This window comes from Ogataea polymorpha (assembly GCF_001664045.1).
Source record: "Ogataea polymorpha strain NCYC 495 leu1.1 chromosome Unknown OGAPOscaffold_1, whole genome shotgun sequence".
In the NCBI taxonomy this organism is placed as follows: domain Eukaryota; kingdom Fungi; phylum Ascomycota; class Pichiomycetes; order Pichiales; family Pichiaceae; genus Ogataea; species Ogataea polymorpha.
In genome coordinates this window covers 1206719-1230178 of record NW_017264698.1, presented here as the reverse complement: position 1 = coordinate 1230178, position 23460 = coordinate 1206719, and the positions used below count along the sequence as shown (strand labels likewise).

Sequence of the window (23460 nt, the reverse complement as noted above, 5' to 3'; positions counted from 1 at the left end):
GCGCTCGGGTTAAAGTGTTAATTCCGGAAGCCAAATCTGGAGCGCTTCGGGTCTCGGCAATTATTAGTAATGAGCATTATATCCGAACTTTTGATAGAAATTGACTGCACCCTTATTGTTGAAATTAATAATCCACATCTTCCATGGTTGGCGCACGTCCATAACTCGTAAGCAATAAATAACACTTCTTTTAGACCATTTTTTTGTACCATTCGTCTGCTACTCTCCATGTCTGTCGAAATGGAGCGCGGCCCATCTGGCGAGACCGTCGATTCTGTGAGACCCTTTGAGATTGATGACGAAGCGAGAGATATTGCTGAGTTGCACCGTTCCATTACTCACCAGTCCTCCGGACAAGGGCAGCAGGGCGATGTTTTGACCCGTTTGTCCACCTTGTCGCGCACAATGTCAAGGATGAACGCTAAACAAATGGAAAAGCTTGAAATTGACCCCAATGACTTCGACCTCAAGCGCATTCTCGAGTACATGAAGGGAAGGTCCAACGAACAGGGCATTGGGGGCCGAACTACCGATCTCATTTTCGAGGACCTGGAGGTTGTGGGTAAGAACACCACTGTCTCTATTGTGCCTACTGCTGGCGACATATTTTTTGGCCCTATTCTGAAGCTTGCCGACAAGTTTTCCAGCAAAAAGCAGCAGCAAGCAGATTTCAACAAGCTTGAGAAAACAAGAAAGATTCTCCAGAAATTCAACGGAATCTGCGAAGCAGGCACGATGACGCTTGCTTTGGGTAGGCCGGGAAGTGGATGTTCGTCACTTTTGAAGGCGCTTGCCGGGGAGACTCAGACTTATGTTGGTACCTCAGGGGAGGTTATTTATAATGGCATTTCCCAAAAGGATATGATGAAGTCTTTCAAGAACCAGGTTATCTATAATCCAGAGCTGGATGTCCACTATCCTTATTTGACTGTGGAGCAGACTATGAATTTTGCAATTGGATGCAAGACCCCAAAGGTCAGAATCGATAATCTATCTCGGTCTGAGTATATCAGAACCATCAAGGACCTTTATTTGACCTTATACGGTTTGAAGCATGTGGAAAAGACGCTTGTGGGTAACGATTTTGTTAGAGGTATTTCCGGAGGACAGAGAAAGCGTGTCTCTATTGCTGAAGCCATGGCTACTCGTGCATCTGTTTACTGTTTCGATAACGCAACTAGAGGTTTGGACGCCTCCACTGCTTTGGAGTTCGTTGAATCTCTCCGTACCATGACCAATATTACCCAATCGACTTCCATTGTGACTATCTACCAGGCCTCCGAAAACATCTACCAATTGTTCGACAACGTCACTGTTTTGTATTACGGAAGACAAATCTATTTTGGTCCTATCAAGGAGGCAGTTGACTACTTCCAGAGACTTGGATTTGTCAAGGGTGCCAGAGAAACCAGTGCTGAATACCTAACTTCGGTTACCGATCCGCTTGCCAGAAAAGTTGCTCCCGGCTTTGAACACAAGGCGCCAAGAAACGCAGAAGAATTTGAGGCCCGCTGGCTCTCTTCTCCGGAGTTTGAAGCTCTGATGAAAAAGATTACTGAGAAAAAGGCCACATACAACCCTGCTGCAACTTATGATAACTTCCATGCCGTTCACGCTCTTGAGAAGCAGAAACTCACAAGTTCCAAATCCAAATACGTGGTGAATTACTTTGAGCAACTCAAGCTGTGTACCATGAGAGGATTTCACAACATTGTCAACAACAGCGCTTACACGGCCACTCTAATAATTGCTGCCACGATCCAGGCTTTAATTGTGGGCTCGCTTTATTATAATACCCCATCTTCCACCATTGGCTCGTTCCCTAGAGGAGGTGTGATTTTCTTTGCTTTCCTCTATTTCTGTATCATGAGTTTGGCCGAAATTGCTGCCTTCTTTGAAAACAAGCCAATCACCAACAAACAGCGAGGATATTCATTCTTCCACCCGTCTGCTGATCTAGTTTCGAGTTTCCTCACCCAGACCCCTGTGAGAGCTGTTGCCATTGTGGTGTTCTCGCTAATTCTCTACTTCTTGTCTAACATGAAAAGAGAAGCCGGTCCGTTCTTTGCATTTATCCTGTTCGTCAACGTTGCTGTTCTGGCGGTGAATTGTCTGTTTATCCTGATTGCCTCTCTATCCCCAACACTTTCTGCGGCCAATGGATTTGTGGGTATCATCATGATGTCCACCATTCTGTACAGCTCCTATATGATTCAGCGTCCTTCGATGTACTGGTGGTTCAAGTGGTTTTCGTACATAAATCCAATTTTGTACGGGTTTGAAGCCCTCATCACTTTGGAGTTTAGGGGCCGCAAGATGCCTTGTGCACCTTCTCAGATCATTCCAAGAGGCCCTGGCTATGAGAACATCAGCCCAGATAATAGGGTGTGTGCGTTTACAGGAGCTAGTGCTTCCAAGGCTCTTTATGGTTCCGGTGACTACGTTTCGGGAGATATTTACCTCAGCTACAGCTTCCAGTACACCTTCTCACATTGTTGGAGAAACTTTGGAATTTTGATTGCATTTGTCGTTGGCTTCCTGGCCATAAACATGCTCATTGTCGAGGCATACAATCCAATGGTTCCAAGTTCTGACCAGCTCTTATTCGTGAAAGGAGCTAAGTTGCCAGACTCTCTTTTGGAGGCTACTGGCCAGGCACGTCCAAAGAGCGACGAGGAGAGCGCAGGAGGTTCTCATACTGATACTAAGAGCGAAATTGATGAGGCTCAACACTCTACTGCAGATACGACAGGCGAAAAACTTGGTTCAAGTGATATTTTCATGTGGCGGAATGTTAATTACGTCGTTCCTTATGATGGAAAGGACCGTAAGCTTTTGGAGGATGTGCAGGGGTACGTCCTCCCTGGTACACTGACTGCGTTGATGGGCGAGTCCGGCGCAGGCAAGACGACACTGCTTAATGTTTTATCCAGAAGAACCGATGTTGGTGTCGTCAACGGTGACATGTTGATCAATGGCAAGCCAATCGACAACTCATTTGAGAGAAGAACTGGTTATGTCCAGCAACAAGATCTTCATATCGCAGAGCTGACTGTTCGTGAGTCGTTGATTTTTGCGGCCAGATTGAGAAGACCAGCCGATGTTCCAGACGAAGAGAAAATTGCCTATGTCGACAAGATCTTAAATATCTTGAATATGGAAGAGTACGCCGATTCCATTGCTGGGGAGGTTGGTTACGGCCTGAATGTCGAGCAACGTAAGAAGCTGTCGATTGCTACCGAGCTGGTTGCCAAGCCTTCGTTGCTGTTGTTCCTGGATGAGCCTACCTCCGGACTGGACTCCCAGTCTTCGTGGGCCATTGTTCAAGTCTTGAGGTCGCTTGCTGCTGCTGGCCAGGCTATTCTGTGTACCATTCACCAGCCTTCGGCCACTTTGTTTGAACAGTTTGACCGTCTGCTTCTTTTGAAGAGAGGAGGCCAGACCGTTTACTTTGGCGACATTGGACCTAACTCGCGCACTTTGTTAGACTACTTTGAGTCAAATGGTGCCAGAAAATGCGGTCCCAGCGAAAATCCTGCAGAGTACATTTTGGAAGTTATTGGAGCTGGTGCCACCGCTGTGATTGACGAAGACTGGTACGAGATTTGGAAAAACAGCAGCCTGTACGAGAAGACATGCGCTGATGTGGAGAAACTGATCAACGACACCAAGGGCATGCAATCGTCAGACCAGTCTCACTTGCAATCTCGTTTTGCTGTTCCTTACACGACGCAATTCAAGAACGTGCTGGTGAGAACATGGTTACAGTTTTATAGAGACATCGACTATGTGATGTCCAAGTTTATGTTGATGCTTCTTGCCGGTCTGCTCGTTGGATTTTCTTTCTGGAACGTCAAACATACCTCGATTGGTATGCAGAACCTCATGTTTGCATGTTTCATGGCCATTGTGGTTTGTGCACCGTTGACTAACCAGATCCAAGAGAGAGCCATCAAATCTAGAGAGTTGTTCGAGGTCAGAGAGTCGAAGTCCAACACTTTCCACTGGTCCTGTCTGTTGCTTTCTCAATACCTTGTGGAGCTGCCATACTCCATAATTTTTGGTACCATCTACTTCATTTGCTGGTATTTCCCTATCCAGCTTGACAACGAGGCGTCAAGAGCCGGACTGTGGTGGTTTTGCCAGTCTATCTTTTTCCAGCTCTACTATGTGTCGTTGGCATTGGCTGTTGTTTACGCATCTCCAGACCTGCCTTCTGCCAACGTGCTGATTGGTTTGGTGTTCAACTTCATCATTTCCTTCTGTGGTGTGGTGCAAAATCCAAATCTTATGCCAGGATTTTGGCACTTTATGTGGAGAGTGTCGCCATTCACCTACATGGTTGAAAACTTTGTCGGAATTCTACTGCACGATAGACCTGTCCATTGTGCAGAGAAAGAGCTTAATTACCTTGATCCACCTGAAGGTGAGACATGCGGAAGTTACCTCGCTCAGTACTTTGAGAACTATTCCGGATACGTGGAAAACCCAGATGCCACCTCTAATTGCGGTGTCTGCATGTACAAAGTCGGTGACCAATGGATGGATACCGTGGGAATGAAGTACAGCCACAGATGGAGAAACATCGGCTTTTTCTGCGTTTACATTGGCTTTAATCTGTTTGCGATGTTGTCCATGTACTACGTGTTGAGAGTGCGCAAGTGGAAATTGCCTGCATTTAAATTTGGTAAGAAATAGTTTTATATATAAGTTATACTATTTATCTACGATACAGGTTTCATGTAAGAGTTTTTGTTAGTGATACATAAGGAAAAAACACATTAGAAAAAATTATGCCGTCCCCAGGAATCGAACCTGGGTCGCTTGTGCCACAAACAAGAGTACTAACCACTATACTAGAACGGCTTATTATGGTAGTTGTGATGCCACGCTCCAACAAGTAGAGATAAACGACTTGACCGCAGATAGCTTGGAATTTCTACCGCTGTCTTCCATTCCAACCACTACATCACCTCCTTGCACTGATCATCTCCTCGTATCTGCATTCATCTATAAATTACTCATCCATAGTAACCACAGCACGGATGCAGTCTCCCTTGTGCATGTCATGGAAAGCTTGGTTTATATCATTCAATGGGTGTCTGTGGGTGATGAACTCGTCAACCTTGATCTCGCCGTCCATGTAGTCTTGCACAAGATCAGGCATCTGGGTTCTTCCCTTGATACCTCCAAATGCACATCCCCTCCAGACTCTACCGGTGACCAATTGGAACGGTCTAGTAGAGATCTCCTTGCCGGCAGGCGCGACACCAATGATGATGGACTCTCCCCATCCCTTATGGCAGGCCTCGAGAGCGTTTCTCATCACTTGAACATTACCAGTACAGTCGAAAGTGAAGTCGCAACCTCCGTCGGTCATCTCGATCAGTTTGTCCACGATCGACTGGCCTTCTGGGAGCTTGGTAGGGTTGACAAAGTCCGTAGCACCAAACTTGAAAGCCCAGTCCTTTTTGGCGTCGTTGACGTCGATCACGATGATCTTGCCTGCCTTTTTCTTCACGGCTCCCTGAATCACAGATAGACCAATACATCCAGCACCAAACACGCCAATGTTGTCACCCTCGGAGATTTTGGCCGTGTTAATGGCGGCACCGTAACCAGTAGTAATACCACAGCCCAACAGACAGGTTCTGTCCATAGGAGCCTTTGGATCAACAGCCACGACAGAGATGTCGGCCAAAACAGTGTACTGGGAGAAGGTGGAGCAGCCCATGTAATGCAACAGAGTCTTACCCTTGCAAGTGAACCTCGAGGTTCCGTCCGGCATCACACCCTTGCCTTGGGTTGCTCTGATTTTGCCACAAAGGTTGGTTTTGCCCGACTTGCAGAACTTGCACTCTCTGCATTCCGGAGTGTACAAACAAACAACGTGATCTCCCACTTTCACACTGGTCACGCCTTCACCAACCGACTCGACAACGCCGGCACCCTCGTGTCCGAAAATGACGGGGAATTGGCCCTCTGGATCGTTTCCTGATAAGGTGTATCCGTCCGTGTGACACACACCGGTGTAGGCAATCTTGACTCTGACCTCATGGGCCTTTGGGGGTGCAACCTCGATGGTTTCGATGGTGAGGTCCTTGCCTGCCTCCCAGGCAACAGCGGCTTTACATGTGATTGTTTTTCCGACAGTAGACATTTTGCTCTGGTAAATGTTAGGCGAATTCAGTTTCTTAAATAATCTCCGAATTTTTGATACAGAAGGCTCCTGCATGCCTAATCGGGAATTAATAAGAGAGCTATTATCATTTGCCAATTCTCGAAATTAGATCCCCAACGGTCGATCGACCCTGCTTTTGGTGCATATTTAGACATCCGGCAACACATCTTTGCCTTCCTACGCACGATTGATGGTCCCCCAGGCATGCTGATTGGTGGACAACCGCAACGAGTGACACGGGGCGACTAAATAAGTGTTCATTGCACCCTTCGGTTCTGGTGAATTTATCATGCGCAATTTTTCGGAGTAGCGAACATGATACTATATGTGGATTTCTGTAGCATGCAGGTTTAATTTGAAGAGAAACCAGTCAAAAGTACCATACAATTGGTCAGTGAAGCTTGAATAGTTGTGTATCCTTGGCCCGCTCGGGGTGCCTGACAAATCAGTCGGCAGCGTGAAGAATGTGTCAAGAGCAGCTTGGTTTGGCCGAGCAGAAGAACACCCCCAAACCCCGAAACTTGCTTTCTTGCTCAAGCAAGACGACCTGAGAGAACTTGCACGTCGAGACACTACAAAAACGTGCGTCTGGCTCGACTGTCCCGAAGGTGGTGGGGACTCGGTAATTTTCGACCACGGTGTTGGGTGTGTATTTTTAAAAGTTTACAACATTATTAATGAGCGTACTTTTGGAGACCAATGCTGGCAATCTGGTGATCGATCTTTTCGTAGACAGCGCTCCCAACGAGTCCAGAACGTTCATTGCGCTCTGCCTGAGCAAGTTCTACCACTACTCGCCTTTTGTGAACGTGCGAAAAAACTTCGCTGTCGACTCTGGAAACCCGTGCTTTCCAGACCCCCTTTCTGCTCCGCAGCCAGACAATGACATGAATTATACGCCGTCATCTCATCTCAGCCCCGAAAAACTTGGCCAGGTGTTCTTCACTTCCAAAGGAAACGAGTTCAGCCCGCAATTCTCCATCTGCCTTGGCCCTGTGACGGACATCTCCGGCCATGTCTTTGGAACCATCGGTGAGGGTTTTACCACGCTGGAGTATATCAACGACTGCGTGCTCGACGAGACCGGCCGTCCGCTGAAGGACATTCGGATTCTGCACACTTTTGTTCTGGATGACCCGTTCTCACTCCCTATCGAATCTCCTCCTAGTCCGTACCCGACGCAGAAACAAATCGACTCTTTCAGACTCTTGCTGGACCAAAGCGCACTGGAAGACATCAAGGCCGAGTCGCACGCCCTCACGCTGGAAGTGCTGGGCGATCTACCGTCAGCGAAAATCCAACCTAGCGAGAAAGTGCTATTTATTTGCAAGCTCAATCCGGTCACAGCAGAGGACGACCTCCGCCTGATTTTCCAGCGCTTTGGGGAAATAACGTCGGTTGAAATCATTAGAGACAGACGTACCGGCCATTCGCTGTGCTACGGGTTTATTGAGTTCACAAACAAATCTGCTGTTGAACGGGCATACAAGAAAATGGAAGGTGTAATTATTGACGATAGAAAAGTGCATGTCGACTTTTCGCAGAGCACGAAACGCAAACGAAACAGAGACGATTTTATATAGTCACTTCTCGCCCATCTTGCTCACCATGTAGTCTTTGACAAACGGCACGTTGTTGAGTACGTTCACGCCGAATGACCGCGCCATCACAATAGGAGCAATGTCTGTAGAGTATATCTTGTGCAGCTTGTCCACGATGCCGAGAAGAACGTGGTTGGCGGGGTACCGCTCGCTGAAATACGGCTCTAGGGCCAATTTGGTGCCAATGTCTAGCCCGCGTTCCATCGATTTTTCCAGCACTGCCACCAGACTCTTCACGTCCGCCTGACCCATGTTCAGACCCTGCCCGGCAAGCGGATGGGTCGTGTGCGCGGCGTCTCCAACAAGCGCTACACGCTCCTCGACGTAGTTATCTGCATGGCTCATTTTGAGCGGGAACTTGGCGCGCGACTTGGCCACAATCGTGTCGAGCTCCAAGGGGTACTTCTCCGTCTCTTGTGGCCGCAACTTTTCATTGAAAACGTTCAGTCTCCAAGTGATCTCGCCGACAAGGTTTTCAGGGTCCTCGTGAGCCATTTTGTACAAAACCCCGAGCTCCTCGACCGGCAGCTTCACGGCAGCATTCACCATGGCCAGAAACGCGTCATCGTCCAGCTTCAGCAAAATGTCGGCGTATTCTGGTGTCGTCGACCACACCAAGCTTGTCCAGTTGTCTGGGAGCGGCAGCAGCGCCACAGGACCGCTTGGCAAAAATCTCTGCCACCCTGTAGGGTGTCTGAACTCACCGTCTTTAAATTTGAGAGTAGCAACTATACCCCACCGGTTATACGGCCAGCCACGGCTCTCAATCTGCGCAAATTTCCGCACTGGCGAGTTGTAGCCGTCGCAACCGACAAGAAGCCGTGCTTTGAGGGACTCGCCGCTGGACAGCTGCAACACAGGCCATCCATTAATCTCGTCGCTTGTGATGTTCTCGACCTTGGTGTTGTCCATAATGGCCGTTTCCTCGTTCAATTCCTCAATCCGTGCCAGCAATGCAGACTGGAGATTGAGAGTCTCACACATGGTGGCCAGCGATGGGCCGTCGAAGTCGATCTGGGCTCCCGAGACCCCGTCCCATGCAACAATGTTGTCGTAGCTCTCGACACGGCCCTCTTTGATATGTTTCCAGACACCAATGTCTGACAAATAGGAGATTGTGGCAGGCGTGAGCGAAACAACCCTGTTGGTGAAGTTGGAGGGCGGGCGCTCGTGAAAGCTCTTGAGTGGTCCGATAAGGTTCCCTCCTTCCACGAGCCTGCAATTGAGCGACGACAAGATGGGCGAATTTTTAACAGCCGCTGCGAGCGTGAGTCCTGCGGGACCACCGCCAATAATCACAATATCGGCCAATTGCGTCCGTGCAGTTGACAGGAAACGAAGAGACATGGGAAATATAAAAAAATAAAAAAAAGACATAAAAAATAATAAAATATTAATGTTCAGTGCTCTGGTGAGATCGCAGAGGTTGCCGTTTATGCGGCGAATTTCCACCGGTGACACCGTCTCGATTAAAAACCTACGGTACTGCGGCCTCATCAACGGGCTCCAGACGCCGCTCAGCCTGTCGACGGACCTGACCACAGACTTCGGCCAGGCCAGTACTGACGACGATCTGCGGTACTCCATCAACTATGCCGTTTTGAGCCGTGATCTCCGTTCATTTGAGAAGAAACACAGCCGTAGCAGCTTCCGGTCGCTTCTGCAGCTTGGAGAAGGCATTTTCAACGAAGTGCTTTTCAGCACTAATTGCACGCGTGCTACACTGACATTTGATATGGATCACCAGGACTGCGACGTAATCGTCGAAATGAGCCGGGACAAGTCAAGCGGGCCGAAGATCACTCTCAAACTGGACAATCTCGGCGTCAACACCATCATTGGAGTGTTTAAGGAGGAGAGACTGGCACAACAGCCGGTGGTGCTGAACCTTGTACTGGAAGTGGCGGGCGAGTTTTCTATCGACAAGATTGTGTCAAGCACAAAAAACTACGTTTCCAAGTCCCAATTCAAAACCGTCGAGGCGCTCGTGTTGAACGTGGCTAAGCTGGCGTTCCAAACAACCGAAAGTGCCTTTGGTTGCAAAGTGTCTGTGCTGAAACCAAAGGCTATCGACGAAACCGATGGCGTCGGTGTTTCTGTGACCAGATCGAGGGCCGAAATGGAGTCTCAGCCACTTGTAGACTTTCCGTCGTCGGAATACGTTCCTAATCTCAGCAAAGCAACCACCGTCAGGGACGGGAAACATATCGTGTACTTGGCTGTTGGCTCGAACCAGGGCTCACAACTGACCAACATCAACATCGCTCTCGACGAGCTGGCAAAGAGAAACATAAAAGTCAAGGCCACGTCGTCGCTCTTCCGCTCTGCTCCAATGTACTATTCAAATCAACCCGATTTCGTCAATGGCTCTATTAAAGTGGAAACCGAATTGCAGCCTCAGGACCTCCTGAACCAGATCAAAGAAATAGAATACCAGGTGCTGGGCAGGGTCAAACATTTTGACAATGGCCCACGTTCAATCGACCTCGACATTATTCTCTACGACGAGGCAATCTACAACTCGCCAAACCTCATCATCCCTCACATGAGCATGCTGGAGCGGCCGTTTGTGCTTGCGCCATTATGCCAGCTCGTACCGCCAGACATGATACACCCAGTGACCGCGGAGCCGATCCACAACCACTGGCACCAGCTGCGCAAGACGACCAAAGCAGACGACCTGCAACCAGTAATTCCTCTGTCTGGTGCACGGATGTTGCCGTATGGCAGCAGGACGCTGCTGATGAGCATTTTGAACGTGACGCCGGACTCGTTCAGCGACGGCGCAGCCGCCAATCTGCAGATAGAGCATGCGATTTCCCGTGTGGAGCAGATGGTGGCTGCTGGCGTCGACATTGTCGATCTGGGCGGATGCTCAACTCGGCCGGGCTCGGAGCAGGTTTCTGAGGCTGAGGAGCTCGACAGAGTACTTCCTGTGCTGGAGCAGATCAGGAAACAGTTTCCAGAGCTCGTGTTGAGCGTTGATACCTACAGAGCGGAAGTTGCCCGCGCTAGTGTGCGACTCGGCGCAGATATTATCAACGATGTGAGTGGCGGGCTTTTTGACGATAAAATGTACGAGTCTGTGGCGCAGTCAGGTGTCGGTTATGTGCTGGGCCACACGCGCGGGAATATCGCGACGATGAACACGCTTTCCAACTACGACGAGGTTGCGGCCGGGGGAATCAAGCAGTTTTCCGATTACAATGCTGTCATGGGCGGTGTGTGCCGAGAACTTGGGATTGCTTTCGAAAAATTGCAGGAAGCTGGAGTCCGGCGGTGGCAGGTGATTGTCGATCCTGGGCTCGGGTTTGCAAAGAAGGCGGAACAGAGCCTGGAATTAATCAGAGACCTGCAGAAACTCAAACACTACCGCCAATTGTCGCTGGAAAGTGGAGAGTACGTCTCGTTTGACGACATGGCCGTGCTGATGGGGCCTTCACGTAAGCAGTTTATTGGCAAGATCACAGGCAAGCCACCAAAAGACCGGGCTTTCGGAACTGCGGCAGCAGTGTCGGCATGCATTGCGAACGGCGCAGACATTGTGCGCGTTCACGACTTTGAGCCGATGAAAGATGTCACGCTGGTAGCCGATAGCATTTACAGAAGGTTGTGATTTCTTGCGTTATAATTATAACCACTTATAACCACTAGATACTTTACTCCGAGTCCATCTCGCAGAACTTGGAAATGTGGCCGGACTCTCCACATTTGTAACAGGTTTTGGTGTTGAAGTTGGAACCGCCGCTGGCAGAGGTGCACTCTTTAGAGATGTGACCCGTCTTTCCGCAGGCGTAGCACTTGACCACGCCGGACTGACAGTCCCTAGCAAAGTGGTTCAGGCCACCACATTTGTGGCACGTGACCTTTGGCCCGCCCCTAGCAGCAGAACAGCCTTTGGCCAAATGACCGATTTTGCCACAGTTGTAGCACTTGGAAACCGGTCTCACTGGTTCGGAGCACTCGCTCTGCACATGACCGGTCTGCTTGCAGTTGTAGCACTGCTTTTGCGTGGTCTGTTTTGGTTCCGGGCATTCTCCAGACTCATGGCCTGGCTGCTTGCAGTTGTAGCACAACCGCTCGGTCTCTTGACAAGCGTCGGCAAAATGACCGACCTGTCCACACTTGTAACACGTTCTTGGGAACACCACAGACATCTCACGAAACTCCTTCACAGGTCTAATAAGACTGGAGGTATTGCCGACGATAAAAATTTTCAGATCGTGCCACCTCCCACCAGCCATGACGTAACGGCTTATGCAACAGTCCGGAGCTTATCAAATTTCCTTCTGATCCATGATGTAAAGCCCATAATCTGCGGTGGATTCCATAAGGTCGTACGCTTTGTCCAGATCGACCTGCTCGTCCTGTTTTACGATACGTGCAATGATCTCTGGCGTGAGCACAAATCGCGTGAAATAACTCCGACCCCAAAATTGCAGCACCTTGTTCGCCTTCTTATCTGTCAGGAGCTGGTCCAATTGGCTTAGCAAATGCTGCGTTATCGCGTCCGCGCGCATACACCCAATATACCCGTGGTACCTCTGTTTCGGCAAGTTTATTATTTCGGAATCTGTCACAAACAAACGAGGCGAAGACTCTGCATATTCCCGTGCAATCTCGTAAAAATATGAGGCCGTCTTCCCATTTAAAATATCCCTAGCCACAGTGAGCAGTTTTTCGGTGGCCTCCAACAGCTCGTTTTTGGTGTAGATTTTAGGATGGAACGATCTGTACTTCTTTGACGTTCGCTCTGTAGCCTCCTTGTCGTCATAAATGTGTTTCATCGGCCCCTGGGTCTCGGTAACAGCAACCACTTCATCCGTTTCTGCCCTGTCCGCTTTGGATAAGAGCTTGTTGATATACTTGGACTCGTCCTTGTCTGGTTTTTTGATGCTATCGAGCTGGTTCAGCAGCTTGTCTGTGTCTTGTTTTATGCGGGAGATGTCAAAGTCTTTGAGCAACTCATCGGCAGAATTTGTATGTGGTCGCTTGGAGGGCGGAACGTCGCCACACGCGATGTAAACATCGCGTTTGGACTTTCGACGGGGTTTCGAAGCACCGGGCGACGGCCCCAGCAACGTATCCTCGTACGGGACCCGCGAACTAAGCTTCCTGGGCTTCCGGATGTAAGTCAAACTTCCAAACTTCGTTTTGCTTGATTCCATCTAGAAATAAAATGGTGGTTATTGGTGTCCGGATGTACAATGTCTGAGAATGGTATCAAATATTATGAATGTGTGTGTGTCTTAAAATAAGTTTTATATACGAGGTGTCAGGTGTGGTAGTATCCTCCTCAGGCAGCTCGATATTAGCTATGTGTTGTTATCAGTGTCTGTGTTGTGTCCTTCTAGCTCGGAAACCCGCTTCCTGAGGAATTCGTTGTCGGATTTAAGGTGCTCAATGTATTTGGTGACTATGTCGAGAATCATCGATTTGTTCAGTTTCCTCCCACCGAGCGCATGGCTTTGGAGATGGTCCGGACCCGCGGCGTCAATCTCAAAAGCAACGATCTCGTTGCTCATCCAGGGAACCAGTTTCTGTAAATTTGCGATCTTAGAATTGATGTTGAGTCGGTACTTGCGCTCGATTTTATTATGGGCCTTCCGCTGTGTTACTGTCATCGGCTTTTTCGACCGGCCAGTAGTGCTTTTTCTGCGACGACGGGTCTTTGTTGTGGTAGCGAGCTCTGGCGTCTCCTCTTCGGGCGAGGTGGTAGGCGAAGAGGAAGGAGCCACGTCCATCACATCTGGAACTTCGAACATGTCAGGTTCATAGCTTCCGACACTGCTCAGCGAGTTCCGGTGCGACTCAAAATCGTACTGGAAATCGTCCATCCAAGTGAACTCTGGCATAACTTGCGACATCCCGAGAGCTTGGGTTTGTTAGCGGCGCAGGATGCCTTTTTATAGAATATGGGGCTGGCTGTTGAATGGGCTCTGAGCTTAGTCTACCTGCCGGCGCACACGCGACATATGCAGAATCAGCACCAATATTGTGCGTCAAAAATGCCAATTGGGAAAATGAGACCACATTTTTCTGAACCTGGGAGCATCATTTGTTATTGTTTTCAGGCGTTGCATAATGCATACGGGGCAGTGCAACAATTATATCGACTCTCTGGGGCTGCTATCGCTTGCTCCAAACCGCCTGGGTGCCCATCTGTGCTCCTTACCCCAGGGATACAGCTGATACCAGCTGCCTAGCCCCATCAATGGAACCAACACACCCATTATTCATTGCTGTGACCCAAGAACGGGTAAAAGTGAGCGCTGCAAGATGAATTCCGGTGGCGGCCCACTTCCCCCATGTGGGATGCGGTGATTGTCTAGACCTTTCGTGACCCCTGCAAAGGTGGAATTCTTTTACGCAATACTTCCGAGACTAATTGTTGGCTCGGGTAAAGAAAAAACTGGCTCTTGACCTGGCTGCACCCGCTGCACTAACAAACTCGGATCGTTGTTTCCACAGACATCCACCGCACCTCTACACCAGTAACTAATTTTCTCACTTTTGTTTATGGATTTTGATCAACAACTACAGCTCCGATTCGCGCTCATCGAGAGTTCCAAAGTCTTGCAGTCGCTTCATCTGTACCATGGTGCCAAATGGTCGAGCGAGGCCCTCAACGGCTTGTGTCCACTCACAAACGAGCAGAAAGTGGCCGTGTTTCAACAATCACAACAAAGGCCCCCCTTCTCGTTTCTCCCTCAACACTCTCAGGAGGAGTTTCTAGAGTTCACTGAGCAGGACAAACTACTGATGGCGGCGTCATATTTTAGTTTTAAGGAGTTTGATCGCTGTGCTCATGTGCTGAAAGACTGTACCAGCCCCCGGGGTTTATTTTTGAAACTCTATGCCCTGTATTTAAGCGGGGAGAAGACCAAGTATGACGAAACTGGAGGGGTGTTAGGGCAGCAGGACGGGAAGGTTCAAAACCAAAAATTGACGGAGATATCAAAGGAACTGGAAAATTACGGTAAGCAAAGCACAAGGGGGCAATTGGAAGACCCTTTTTTACTTTTCCTCAATGGACTTGTTGCAGCCAAGTTGAAGGACAACGCAGCAGCCCAGGAATGTTTCTACAAGTCTCTCACTATTTATCCTTTCAACTGGTCCTGCTGGTCTGAGCTTATTGCCAACCTTGCGAGTTTTGGAGAGGCGTTGAACGTGCTTAATAAATTCTCCAAGAATGCCAAATTCATGAACAACAGGCTGTACCACGTAATGCTGCGCTTTTTCAAGATCACCATCAGCCAGGAATTTTTCCAGCAGTTCAATGAGCTTTATGAAGACCTGTCTTATTTGCTAGACATTTTCCCTAAATTTAGCTACCTGAAGATCCAAAAAGCCCTCATTTCCTATAATGCTCTTGACTATGTCGCTGCTGAGAACATATTCGATGATGTTCTGGAAAATGATCCGCTCAGACTAGACGACATGGACACATACTCCAACATTTTGTACGTGATGGAAAAAAAATCCAAGCTGGCGTTTTTAGCTCAGTTTGCGTCTCAGATCGACAATTTTAGACCTGAGACATGTTGCATTCTTGCCAATTACTACTCGCTCAAGTTTGATCACCAAAAAGCCATCATGTACTATAAGAGAGCTTTGGCGCTGAACAGAAACTGTCTCAGTGCCTGGACTCTCATGGGCCACGAATTTGTTGAGCTTAAGAACTCCCACGCAGCCATAGAGAGCTATAGACGTGCCGTGGACACAAATAACAAAGATTTTCGTGCTTGGTACGGTCTTGGCCAGGCATACGAGGTGCTGGATATGCATTTGTACAGTCTTTACTACTACCAACGAGCATGTGCACTCAAACCTCTTGATAAGCGGATGTGGCAAGCGGTTGGCAACTGCAGCGAAAAATTGGGCGAGTACGAGGATTCAATCAAGGCGTATAAGAAAGCCCTATCTGTGTCGAGCGAGTACGACCCTGTGATATTTTACAAATTGGCAACCCTGTACCAGTCCATCAAAGACGATCAGAATGCTGCTGTGTACATGAAACTTTGCTTGGACGAAGAAGTCAACGAGGGAGTCACCACAGAAACTACCAAGGCTCGCCTTTGGCTAGCAAGATACGAACTGCACCATCAAAATTGGCAGGCTGCTTATGACTATGCATCCGAAATGACACACGGTACTTCTCATGAAATAGAGGAAGCCAGATCCATTGCAAGAGAAGCTCGAGTCAATCTGAATAGGAACGGATGATGGCTCTACCTTCGCTCCCTTAATTATATATACCCACCACCTACGTCTCTGGCTGTGCATAATAATATTTTTTTAATTTTATTTTTGTATTATTTTTTTGTATTATTTTTCATATCAAAAGTTTCCGATATTTTGCCGTTTTGTTATGCCGCCTAAACCGCCACCGAAACCTCCAAAACGGACGGACGAAAAGTCATCTGAAAACAAGAAGGTGGTATATCCTCCACCTCCCACTGGACCGCCTCCAGGACTTTCGAGAGGGGGTTCAGGAGCGCCACCTGCCAAAAAGCCCAAGAATGGTACTAAGGTCCCTCCGCCTCCGCCTGGCCTAAAAACTACAAGGACGCTGCCGCCTCCACCTCCAGGTGTCCCAGGAGCTATAAATTCCTCAAAGAAAGAGCCTCGTGAAAAGGAATTGGAGACTAGAGCCCGTAGCTGGTTACAACTGCAAAAACGGCGGTTTAGGGAAAGTACCCTAAAATCGCACGGCGTTGTTCAAACGCGCAAGATTGAAATGCCTAAGGAGCATCTGCGAAAGATTCTCAATGACCAGGGAGATTTGTCGTCAAAGAAGTTCTCTCAAGAAAAGAGATCCATACTGGGCTCTTTGAAATATATGCCTCATGCAGTTCTCAAGCTACTGGAAAACATGCCCCAGCCTTGGGAGGCAGTGAAAGAGGTGCGAGTTATATATCACCAGAGTGGAGCTATTACTTTTGTGGACGAGATCCCGCGCGTGATTGAGCCTGTTTATATTGCACAATGGGCTACGATGTGGTTACAGATGCGTCGTGAAAAGAAGGACAGACGACATTTCAAGCGGATCAAGTTTCCTGTATTTGACGACGAAGAGCCACCAATAAATTTTAGCGAGAATATCGAGGACCTGGAGCCGTTGGACGCCATACAGATGGAACTCCAGGATGTCGAGGATTTGCCCGTTGCCGACTGGTTTTATGACGAAAAACCGTTGGTGGGTGATCGGTCGCGAGTTAATGGGCCTTCCTACCGGTCCTGGAGACTAGATTTGGATATCATGGCCACTTTATACCGGCTTTCGACGCCATTAGTGGACGATATTTTTGACCCGAATTTCCACTATTTATTCGACAACGAGTCTTTCTTCACAGCGAAGGCGTTGAATGTGGCCCTTCCTGGAGGACCCAAGTTCGAGCCGCTACAAAAAGACGTTGACCCTGAACACGAAGATTTCAATGAGTTCAACAGTCTCGACAGAATCATCTTCCGAAACCCTATCAAGTCCGAGTATCGCGTCGCGTTTCCCCATCTTTACAACTCTGCGGTCAGGGGTGTCCAGCTTGCTTGGTACCATCACAACAGCGTTGTATTCAGCCGCAAGGAGGATCCAGAACTGCCTGCTTTCCAATTTCAATCTAATTACAACCCAATGACTCCTAAGAAGGAAGTAACTCATGATACCGATTTTGAAGAGGACACAGAACTTGAAATTGACGTTCAGCCGTTCATGGAGGACCAACACCTAGAGCCTGAAAATACGTACGAGGCCATAGAGCTGTTGTGGGCACCGTATCCCTTCAACAAACGCAGCGGCCGTACGGTTCGGGCTGAAGACGTGGCGTTGGTCAAGAGCTGGTATTTGCAGCATGCACCACGAGATGTCCCGGTTAAGGTGCGTGTTTCGTATCAGAGGCTTTTGAAAACTCATGTGGCCAATGAATTGCACAAGACTGTGCCAAGTACGCAGGCGAAGGCCAAGTTGCTAAAAGAGCTGAAAAATACCAAATTTTTCCACCAGACCACTATCGACTGGGTGGAGGCAGGACTGCAGGTGTGTCGCCAGGGATACAACATGCTCAATTTGATGATCCACCGTCGAGGACTTACGTATCTGCATTTGGACTACAATTTCAACCTCAAGCCTACCAAGACGCTGACCACCAAGGAGCGCAAAAAGTCACGTTTTGGTAACGCTTTCCATTTGATAAGAGAGATCTTGAGAGTTGTCAAGCTCATTGTCGATGCCCACGTGCAATATAGACTTGGAAACGTGGATGCATTCCAGTTGGCTGACGGTATCTACTATGCGCTGAACCATCTGGGTCAGCTGACAGGCATTTACAGATACAAATATAAGGTGATGCACCAGATCAGAGCGTGCAAGGACCTGAAACATGTGGTTTATTACCGCTTTAATGCTGTGATCGGCAAAGGCCCGGGATGCGGATTTTGGCAGCCAGCCTGGCGTGTTTGGATCTTTTTTATGCGCGGAATAGTTCCGCTTCTAGAGAGATGGCTGGGAAATCTACTTGCTCGTCAGTTTGAGGGCAGACAGAGCAAGGAGGTGGCCAAGACGATCACAAAGCAGCGCGTGGACTCCTACTACGACCTGGAATTGCGTGCTGCCGTTTTACACGACATTTTGGACATGATTCCGGAAGGAATCAAGCAAAATAAAAGCAAGGCGATCTTGCAGCATTTGAGCGAGGCCTGGAGATGCTGGAAAGCAAACATCCCTTGGAATGTTCCAGGGATGCCAGAGCCCATTAAAAAAATCATTGAGCGATATGTGAAAGCAAAGGCCGACGGTTGGATCTCTGTTGCACATTACAACCGTCAACGGATAAAGGCTGGTGCGGCTGTAGACAAGGCCGTTGCCAAAAAGAATCTGGGGAGATTGACAAGACTCTGGGTGAAAAACGAGCAGGAAAGGCAGCAGAATTTCCAGAAGGAAGGTCCATACGTGACGCCTCAGGAAGGAGTCTCAATCTATATGACGATGGTCCATTGGCTTGAGAGTCGCAAGTTTGTTCCAATACCATTTCCTCCGGTCAACTACAAGCACGACACCAAGATTCTTGTTCTTGCCTTGGAAAACTTGAAGGAGACCTACAATGCGAAGGGCCGGCTCAATTCGCAAGAACGAGAGGAGCTCGCTCTTATTGAACAGGCATACGACAATCCGCACGAGTTTTTGGCCAACATCAAAAAAACTATTTTGACACAACGTAATTTCAAAGAGGTCACTCTGGAGATGATGGACTACTACAGCCACATCGTTCCTGTCTACGACGTTGAGCCTTTAGAAAAAATTGTGGACGCTTATCTCGACCAGTATCTGTGGTACGAGGCAGATAAGCGTGGCCTATTCCCGAATTGGGTCAAGCCTAGCGACAACGAGATCCCGCCGCTGCTGGTGTACAAGTGGTGTCAGGGAATTGCCAATTTGCACAACGTTTGGGACGTTTCCGAAGGCCAGTGCAATGTGCTTTTGCAGACGAATTTGAACAAGCTGGCCGAGAAAGTCGACTTTACGCTGCTGAACCAGCTTCTCCGACTGATAGTCGACTCTAGTATTGCGGACTACCTTACTGCCAAAAACAATGTTGGAATCACCTTTAAGGACATGAATCACGTGAACCAGTACGGCCTGATCCGTGGCCTGCAGTTCTCGTCATTCATCTTTCAATACTACGGCCTGGTTGTGGACCTTCTGCTTCTGGGGCTGGAGAGAGCGTCCGAGATAGCTGGCCCGCCTCAGCGGCCAAACGACTTCTTGGAGTTCCCAGATATCCAGACGCAGTGCAAGTCGCCGATAAGAATTTATTCGCGGTACGTCGACAAGGTGCATATTTTCTTCCGCTTCTCGCAAAGCGAGGCAGACGAGCTGATCCAGGAGTTTTTGGCAGAGAACCCAGACCCGAACTTTGAGCACATTGTTGGCTACAACAACCGGCGGTGCTGGCCGCGTGACTCGCGAATGAAACTCATGCGGCACGACGTCCATCTGGGACGTGCCGTTTTCTGGGAGATGCAGGGCCGTGTTCCAGACTCGATTGTTTCGATAGACTGGGAGGATACGTTGGCATCGGTGTATTCCAAAGATAATGCGAATATTCTTTTCACGATGTGCGGGTTCGACGTCCGGATCATTCCTAAGGAGCGCATGTTGGAAGACACGAGCTCCAAGGAAGGGGTGTGGGACCTGTACGATGAAACTAGCAAGGAAACCGTGGCCAAGGCGTACTTGCAAGTTTCGCAGGAGTCTGTGGAGGAATTCAATAATAGGGTGCGGCAGATCCTGATGACGTCTGGCTCGGCCACGTTTACGAAAGTGGCCAGCAAATGGAACACGACGCTGCTCTCCATGTTTGCCTATTTCCGTGAGGCTGTAATTTCGACTGAGTCGCTGCTCAATGCGATCGTCAAGAACGAGACCCGGATCCAGACCCGGATCAAGCTTGGACTCAACTCCAAGATGCCGTCCCGGTTCCCGCCGGCCGTCTTCTACACGCCGAAAGAGCTTGGCGGATTGGGCATGTTGAGTGCTTCGCATATTTTAATTCCTGCCTCCGACTTGCGCTGGTCCAAGCAGACCGACACTGGAATCACGCATTTCCGGTCTGGACTGACCCACGACGACGATCGTCTCATTCCGACAATATACAGATACATCACGACGTGGGAGAACGAGTTTTTGGACTCGCAAAGGGTATGGTCAGAGTTTGCGATTAAACGGGCGGAGGCCGAGCAACAGCGGCGTAGACTCACCTACGAGGACCTGGAAGAAAACTGGGACCGTGGCATTCCGCGAATCAGTACCTTGTTTCAGAAAGACCGACAGACACTGGCAATTGATAAAGGGTTCAGAGTCAGAAAGGAGTTCAAGCAGTTTTCCGTGTCTCGAAGCAATCCGTTCTGGTGGATATCCGACCGCCACGACGGTAAGCTGTGGAATTTAAATGCGTACAGATCAGATGTTATACAGGCTCTTGGTGGCATAGAAACGATTCTGGAGCACACCTTGTTCAAAGGTACCGGATTTGAGTCCTGGGAAGGTCTTTTCTGGGAGAAAGCGTCTGGGTTTGAGGATACGCTCAAGTTCAAGAAACTCACCAATGCACAGCGTTCCGGGTTGTCTCAAATCCCGAACCGTCGGTTCACGCTGTGGTGGTCACCAACCATCAACAGAGCAAACGTGTATGTTGGTTTCCTGGTCCAGCTGGATCTCACTGGTATTTTCCTCCATGGAAAGATTCCTACGTTGAAAATATCGCTTATTCAGATATTCCGCGCGCATTTGTGGCAAAAGATTCACGAGAGTATTGTCGTGGACCTTTGCCAGGTGCTCGACTCGCAGCTCGACGAACTGCAAATTGACAGCGTTGAGAAAATGGCCATCCATCCAAGAAAGTCGTACAAGATGAACTCGTCGACGGCCGATATTCTTCTCACAAGCTCTTTCCAATGGCCATGCAGCCGGCCATCGTTGCTGTTTGACACAAATGACCAGATGAACGCCGTCAAGTCAGACAAGTTCTGGCTGGATGTGCAGCTGAGGTACGGAGACTACGACTCCCACGATATCTCGAGGTACGCCAGAGCCAAGTTCCTGGATTACACGAGCGATGCCACGAGCACGTATCCAAGCCCCACGGGATTGCTTATTGCCGTTGATCTGGCGTACAACATGTACGATGCGTACGGAAACTGGTTCCCAGAGCTGAAGCCGCTGATCCAAAACGCCATGAAAACCATCATGAAAATGAATCCTGCTTTGTACGTTCTTCGCGAGAGAATCCGCAAAGGACTGCAATTGTACCAGGCCCAGCCGCAGGAGGCATTTTTGTCGTCGAGCAATTACGCAGAGCTGTTCAACAACGAGAACAAATTCTTTGTGGACGACGTCAACGTGTATCGAGTGGTCACACACAGCACTTTTGAAGGCAATACGGCCGTCAAGTGTCTCAATGGAGCGCTTTTCATCCTGAACCCTAGGACAGGCCAGCTGTTCCTCAAAATCATCCACAGCTCTGCGTTCCAGGGCCAGAAAAGACGGACACAGCTGTCCAAATGGAAGTCTGCAGAGGAAGTTGCTGCTCTGGTCCGCTCGCTTCCGCGCGAAGAACAGCCCAAACAGCTCATCATCACCAGAAAGGGCATCCAGGATCCTTTGGAGGTGCACATGCTGGACTTTCCTAATATCCAAATCCGGCCCTCGGAGCTGCATCTGCCGTTCGGAGCGGCTCTCAAGATCGACAAGCTGCTGGACATTGTCAATATGGCCAAGGAGCCGCAGATGGTGCTCTTCAACATTTACGACGACTGGATGAAGACATGCTCGTCGTTCACAGCGTTCAACCGACTCGTTGTCATCATGCGCGGTCTGGAAATAAATAAGGAGCGCACAAAGCTGATCCTGCGCCCGGACTCCTCTATTGAGACCAAGCCTCACCATTTGTGGCCATCGCTCAGCGACGAACAGTGGCGCAATGTGGAAACGCAGCTGGCAGACCTGATTTTGAGCGACTATGCTTCCAAATATAACGTCGACATAAACTCGCTCACTGACACAGAGATCAGAGACATCATTCTTGGACAGGACATCCGTGCTCCTTCGGCCAAACAGCAGAGTGTTGCAGACATAGAGGGCACTGCGGAGCCGGCTTCACAGCTGACTGCGGTGAAAACAGAAACCACCAATGTTCATGGTGAGAAAATTACCACAGTCACCACCACAAACCACGAACAGGCAAAGTTCGAGTCGCGGGCAGACTGGCGGCTCCGCGCCATTGCCAGCGGCAGTCTCCACTTACGTGCAAAGAAGGTTTTCGTTTCGTCGGGCGACTTTGCTGATACCGACAGCTATGCTTATGTCATGCCAAAAAACATCCTCTCCAAGTTCATCAAGATGGGAGACGTGCGTACGCAGGTTGCCGCGTACATGTTTGGGCGCTCGCCGGCCGACAATCCGCAGGTGAAGGAGATCATTAGCCTGGTTGTCGTTCCGCAGGTTGGCGACAACCATCGGGTGGAGCTTCCCTCCTCGCTACCAAGTTCGCCATATCTAGAGGGTCTCGAGCCGCTTGGCTGGATCCATACCGTTCCTGCCGGCAAGTCGAGCGAGGGCGATGACTGCATGGAGCTGCTGACTCATTGCAAACTCAGCTCACAATTTAATTGGAACGCCATGTCAAGCGTCATTAACGTTGCATTCACCCCTGGCTCCGTCACGCTCTCCAGTGTTTCTCTGACTCCAGATGGCTATCAATGGGGCCAGTCACACATGGACGCTCTTGGATCGATGCTGGTTACTCCAGGCTACTCGCCGGAATTCAGGAAGAAGACGCCGCTGATTTTGACGGACAAATTAAAAGGATACTTCCTGGTGCCAGACATCGATACATGGAATTACTCGTTTATTGCAAATGCGTGGACCGAGGACTTTGAGTTTGATCTCAAACTGGATAATCCAATTCCCTTCTACCACGAGCTTCACCGGCCGCTGCACTTCACTCTGTTTGACAAAACGGAGACTGCGTTGGAGGCCGGCCAGGAGAACGTGTTTGCTTAATGGCCCGTACTTCTGTGTTGGCAGATTGTGTATATAAAAAAAAATCAGAGAAAAATTTACAATTGAATCAAAAAATATATACAGGAGACATTGCCACGACAGACAGACGATATCCCGTC

At 49.2% G+C, this 23460-nt stretch overlaps 8 protein-coding genes and 1 non-coding gene across 9 annotated transcripts; 4 read left to right on the top strand and 5 right to left on the bottom strand.

Moving 5' to 3' along the window:
- Nucleotides 1-366: 366 nt before the first annotated feature.
- On the top strand, nucleotides 367-4730 carry OGAPODRAFT_15386 (uncharacterized protein). Its single transcript, XM_018353701.1, has one exon. The coding sequence runs from the start codon at nucleotides 406-408 to the stop codon at nucleotides 4696-4698; it is 4293 nt and encodes a 1430-aa protein (XP_018213441.1). The 5' UTR covers nucleotides 367-405; the 3' UTR covers nucleotides 4699-4730.
- Nucleotides 4731-4794: 64 nt separating this feature from the next.
- On the bottom strand, nucleotides 4795-4866 carry OGAPODRAFT_t5. Its single transcript has one exon. It is a non-coding gene; the product is annotated as a tRNA-His (tRNA).
- Nucleotides 4867-4982: 116 nt separating this feature from the next.
- OGAPODRAFT_97210 (formaldehyde dehydrogenase) lies at nucleotides 4983-6160 on the bottom strand (the record flags this gene model as incomplete). Its single annotated transcript, XM_018357937.1, has 1 exon — nucleotides 4983-6160. The coding sequence occupies one exon, from the start codon at nucleotides 6158-6160 to the stop codon at nucleotides 5018-5020; it is 1143 nt and encodes a 380-aa protein (XP_018213440.1). The 3' UTR covers nucleotides 4983-5017.
- Nucleotides 6161-6858: 698 nt separating this feature from the next.
- On the top strand, nucleotides 6859-9110 carry OGAPODRAFT_97207 (uncharacterized protein; the record flags this gene model as incomplete). The annotated part of the gene is made up of 1 exon (XM_018357936.1): nucleotides 6859-9110. One exon carries the CDS (start codon nucleotides 6859-6861, stop codon nucleotides 7762-7764), a length of 906 nt encoding a protein of 301 aa, XP_018213439.1. The 3' UTR covers nucleotides 7765-9110.
- Nucleotides 7104-9129, bottom strand: OGAPODRAFT_97204 (uncharacterized protein; the record flags this gene model as incomplete). Its single annotated transcript, XM_018357935.1, has 1 exon — nucleotides 7104-9129. One exon carries the CDS (start codon nucleotides 9127-9129, stop codon nucleotides 7765-7767), a length of 1365 nt encoding a protein of 454 aa, XP_018213438.1. The 3' UTR covers nucleotides 7104-7764.
- Nucleotides 9130-9304: 175 nt separating this feature from the next.
- Nucleotides 9305-11398, top strand: OGAPODRAFT_38767 (uncharacterized protein; the record flags this gene model as incomplete). The annotated part of the gene is made up of 1 exon (XM_018355368.2): nucleotides 9305-11398. A coding segment is annotated over one exon (2094 nt), but the record flags the coding sequence as incomplete, so codon positions are not given.
- A 7-nt stretch (nucleotides 11399-11405) lies between these two features.
- OGAPODRAFT_15385 (uncharacterized protein) lies at nucleotides 11406-13647 on the bottom strand. The gene has a single exon (XM_018353700.1). The coding sequence runs from the start codon at nucleotides 12948-12950 to the stop codon at nucleotides 12060-12062; it is 891 nt and encodes a 296-aa protein (XP_018213435.1). The 5' UTR covers nucleotides 12951-13647; the 3' UTR covers nucleotides 11406-12059.
- Nucleotides 13098-13637, bottom strand: OGAPODRAFT_6391 (uncharacterized protein; the record flags this gene model as incomplete). Its single annotated transcript, XM_018355798.1, has 1 exon — nucleotides 13098-13637. One exon carries the CDS (start codon nucleotides 13635-13637, stop codon nucleotides 13098-13100), a length of 540 nt encoding a protein of 179 aa, XP_018213436.1.
- A 636-nt stretch (nucleotides 13648-14283) lies between the features above and the next one.
- OGAPODRAFT_81271 (uncharacterized protein) lies at nucleotides 14284-23374 on the top strand. Its single transcript, XM_018356503.1, has 2 exons — nucleotides 14284-15984; nucleotides 16298-23374. The coding sequence occupies exons 1-2, from the start codon at nucleotides 14302-14304 to the stop codon at nucleotides 23339-23341; spliced, it is 8727 nt and encodes a 2908-aa protein (XP_018213434.1). The 5' UTR covers nucleotides 14284-14301; the 3' UTR covers nucleotides 23342-23374.
- Nucleotides 23375-23460: the final 86 nt, after the last annotated feature.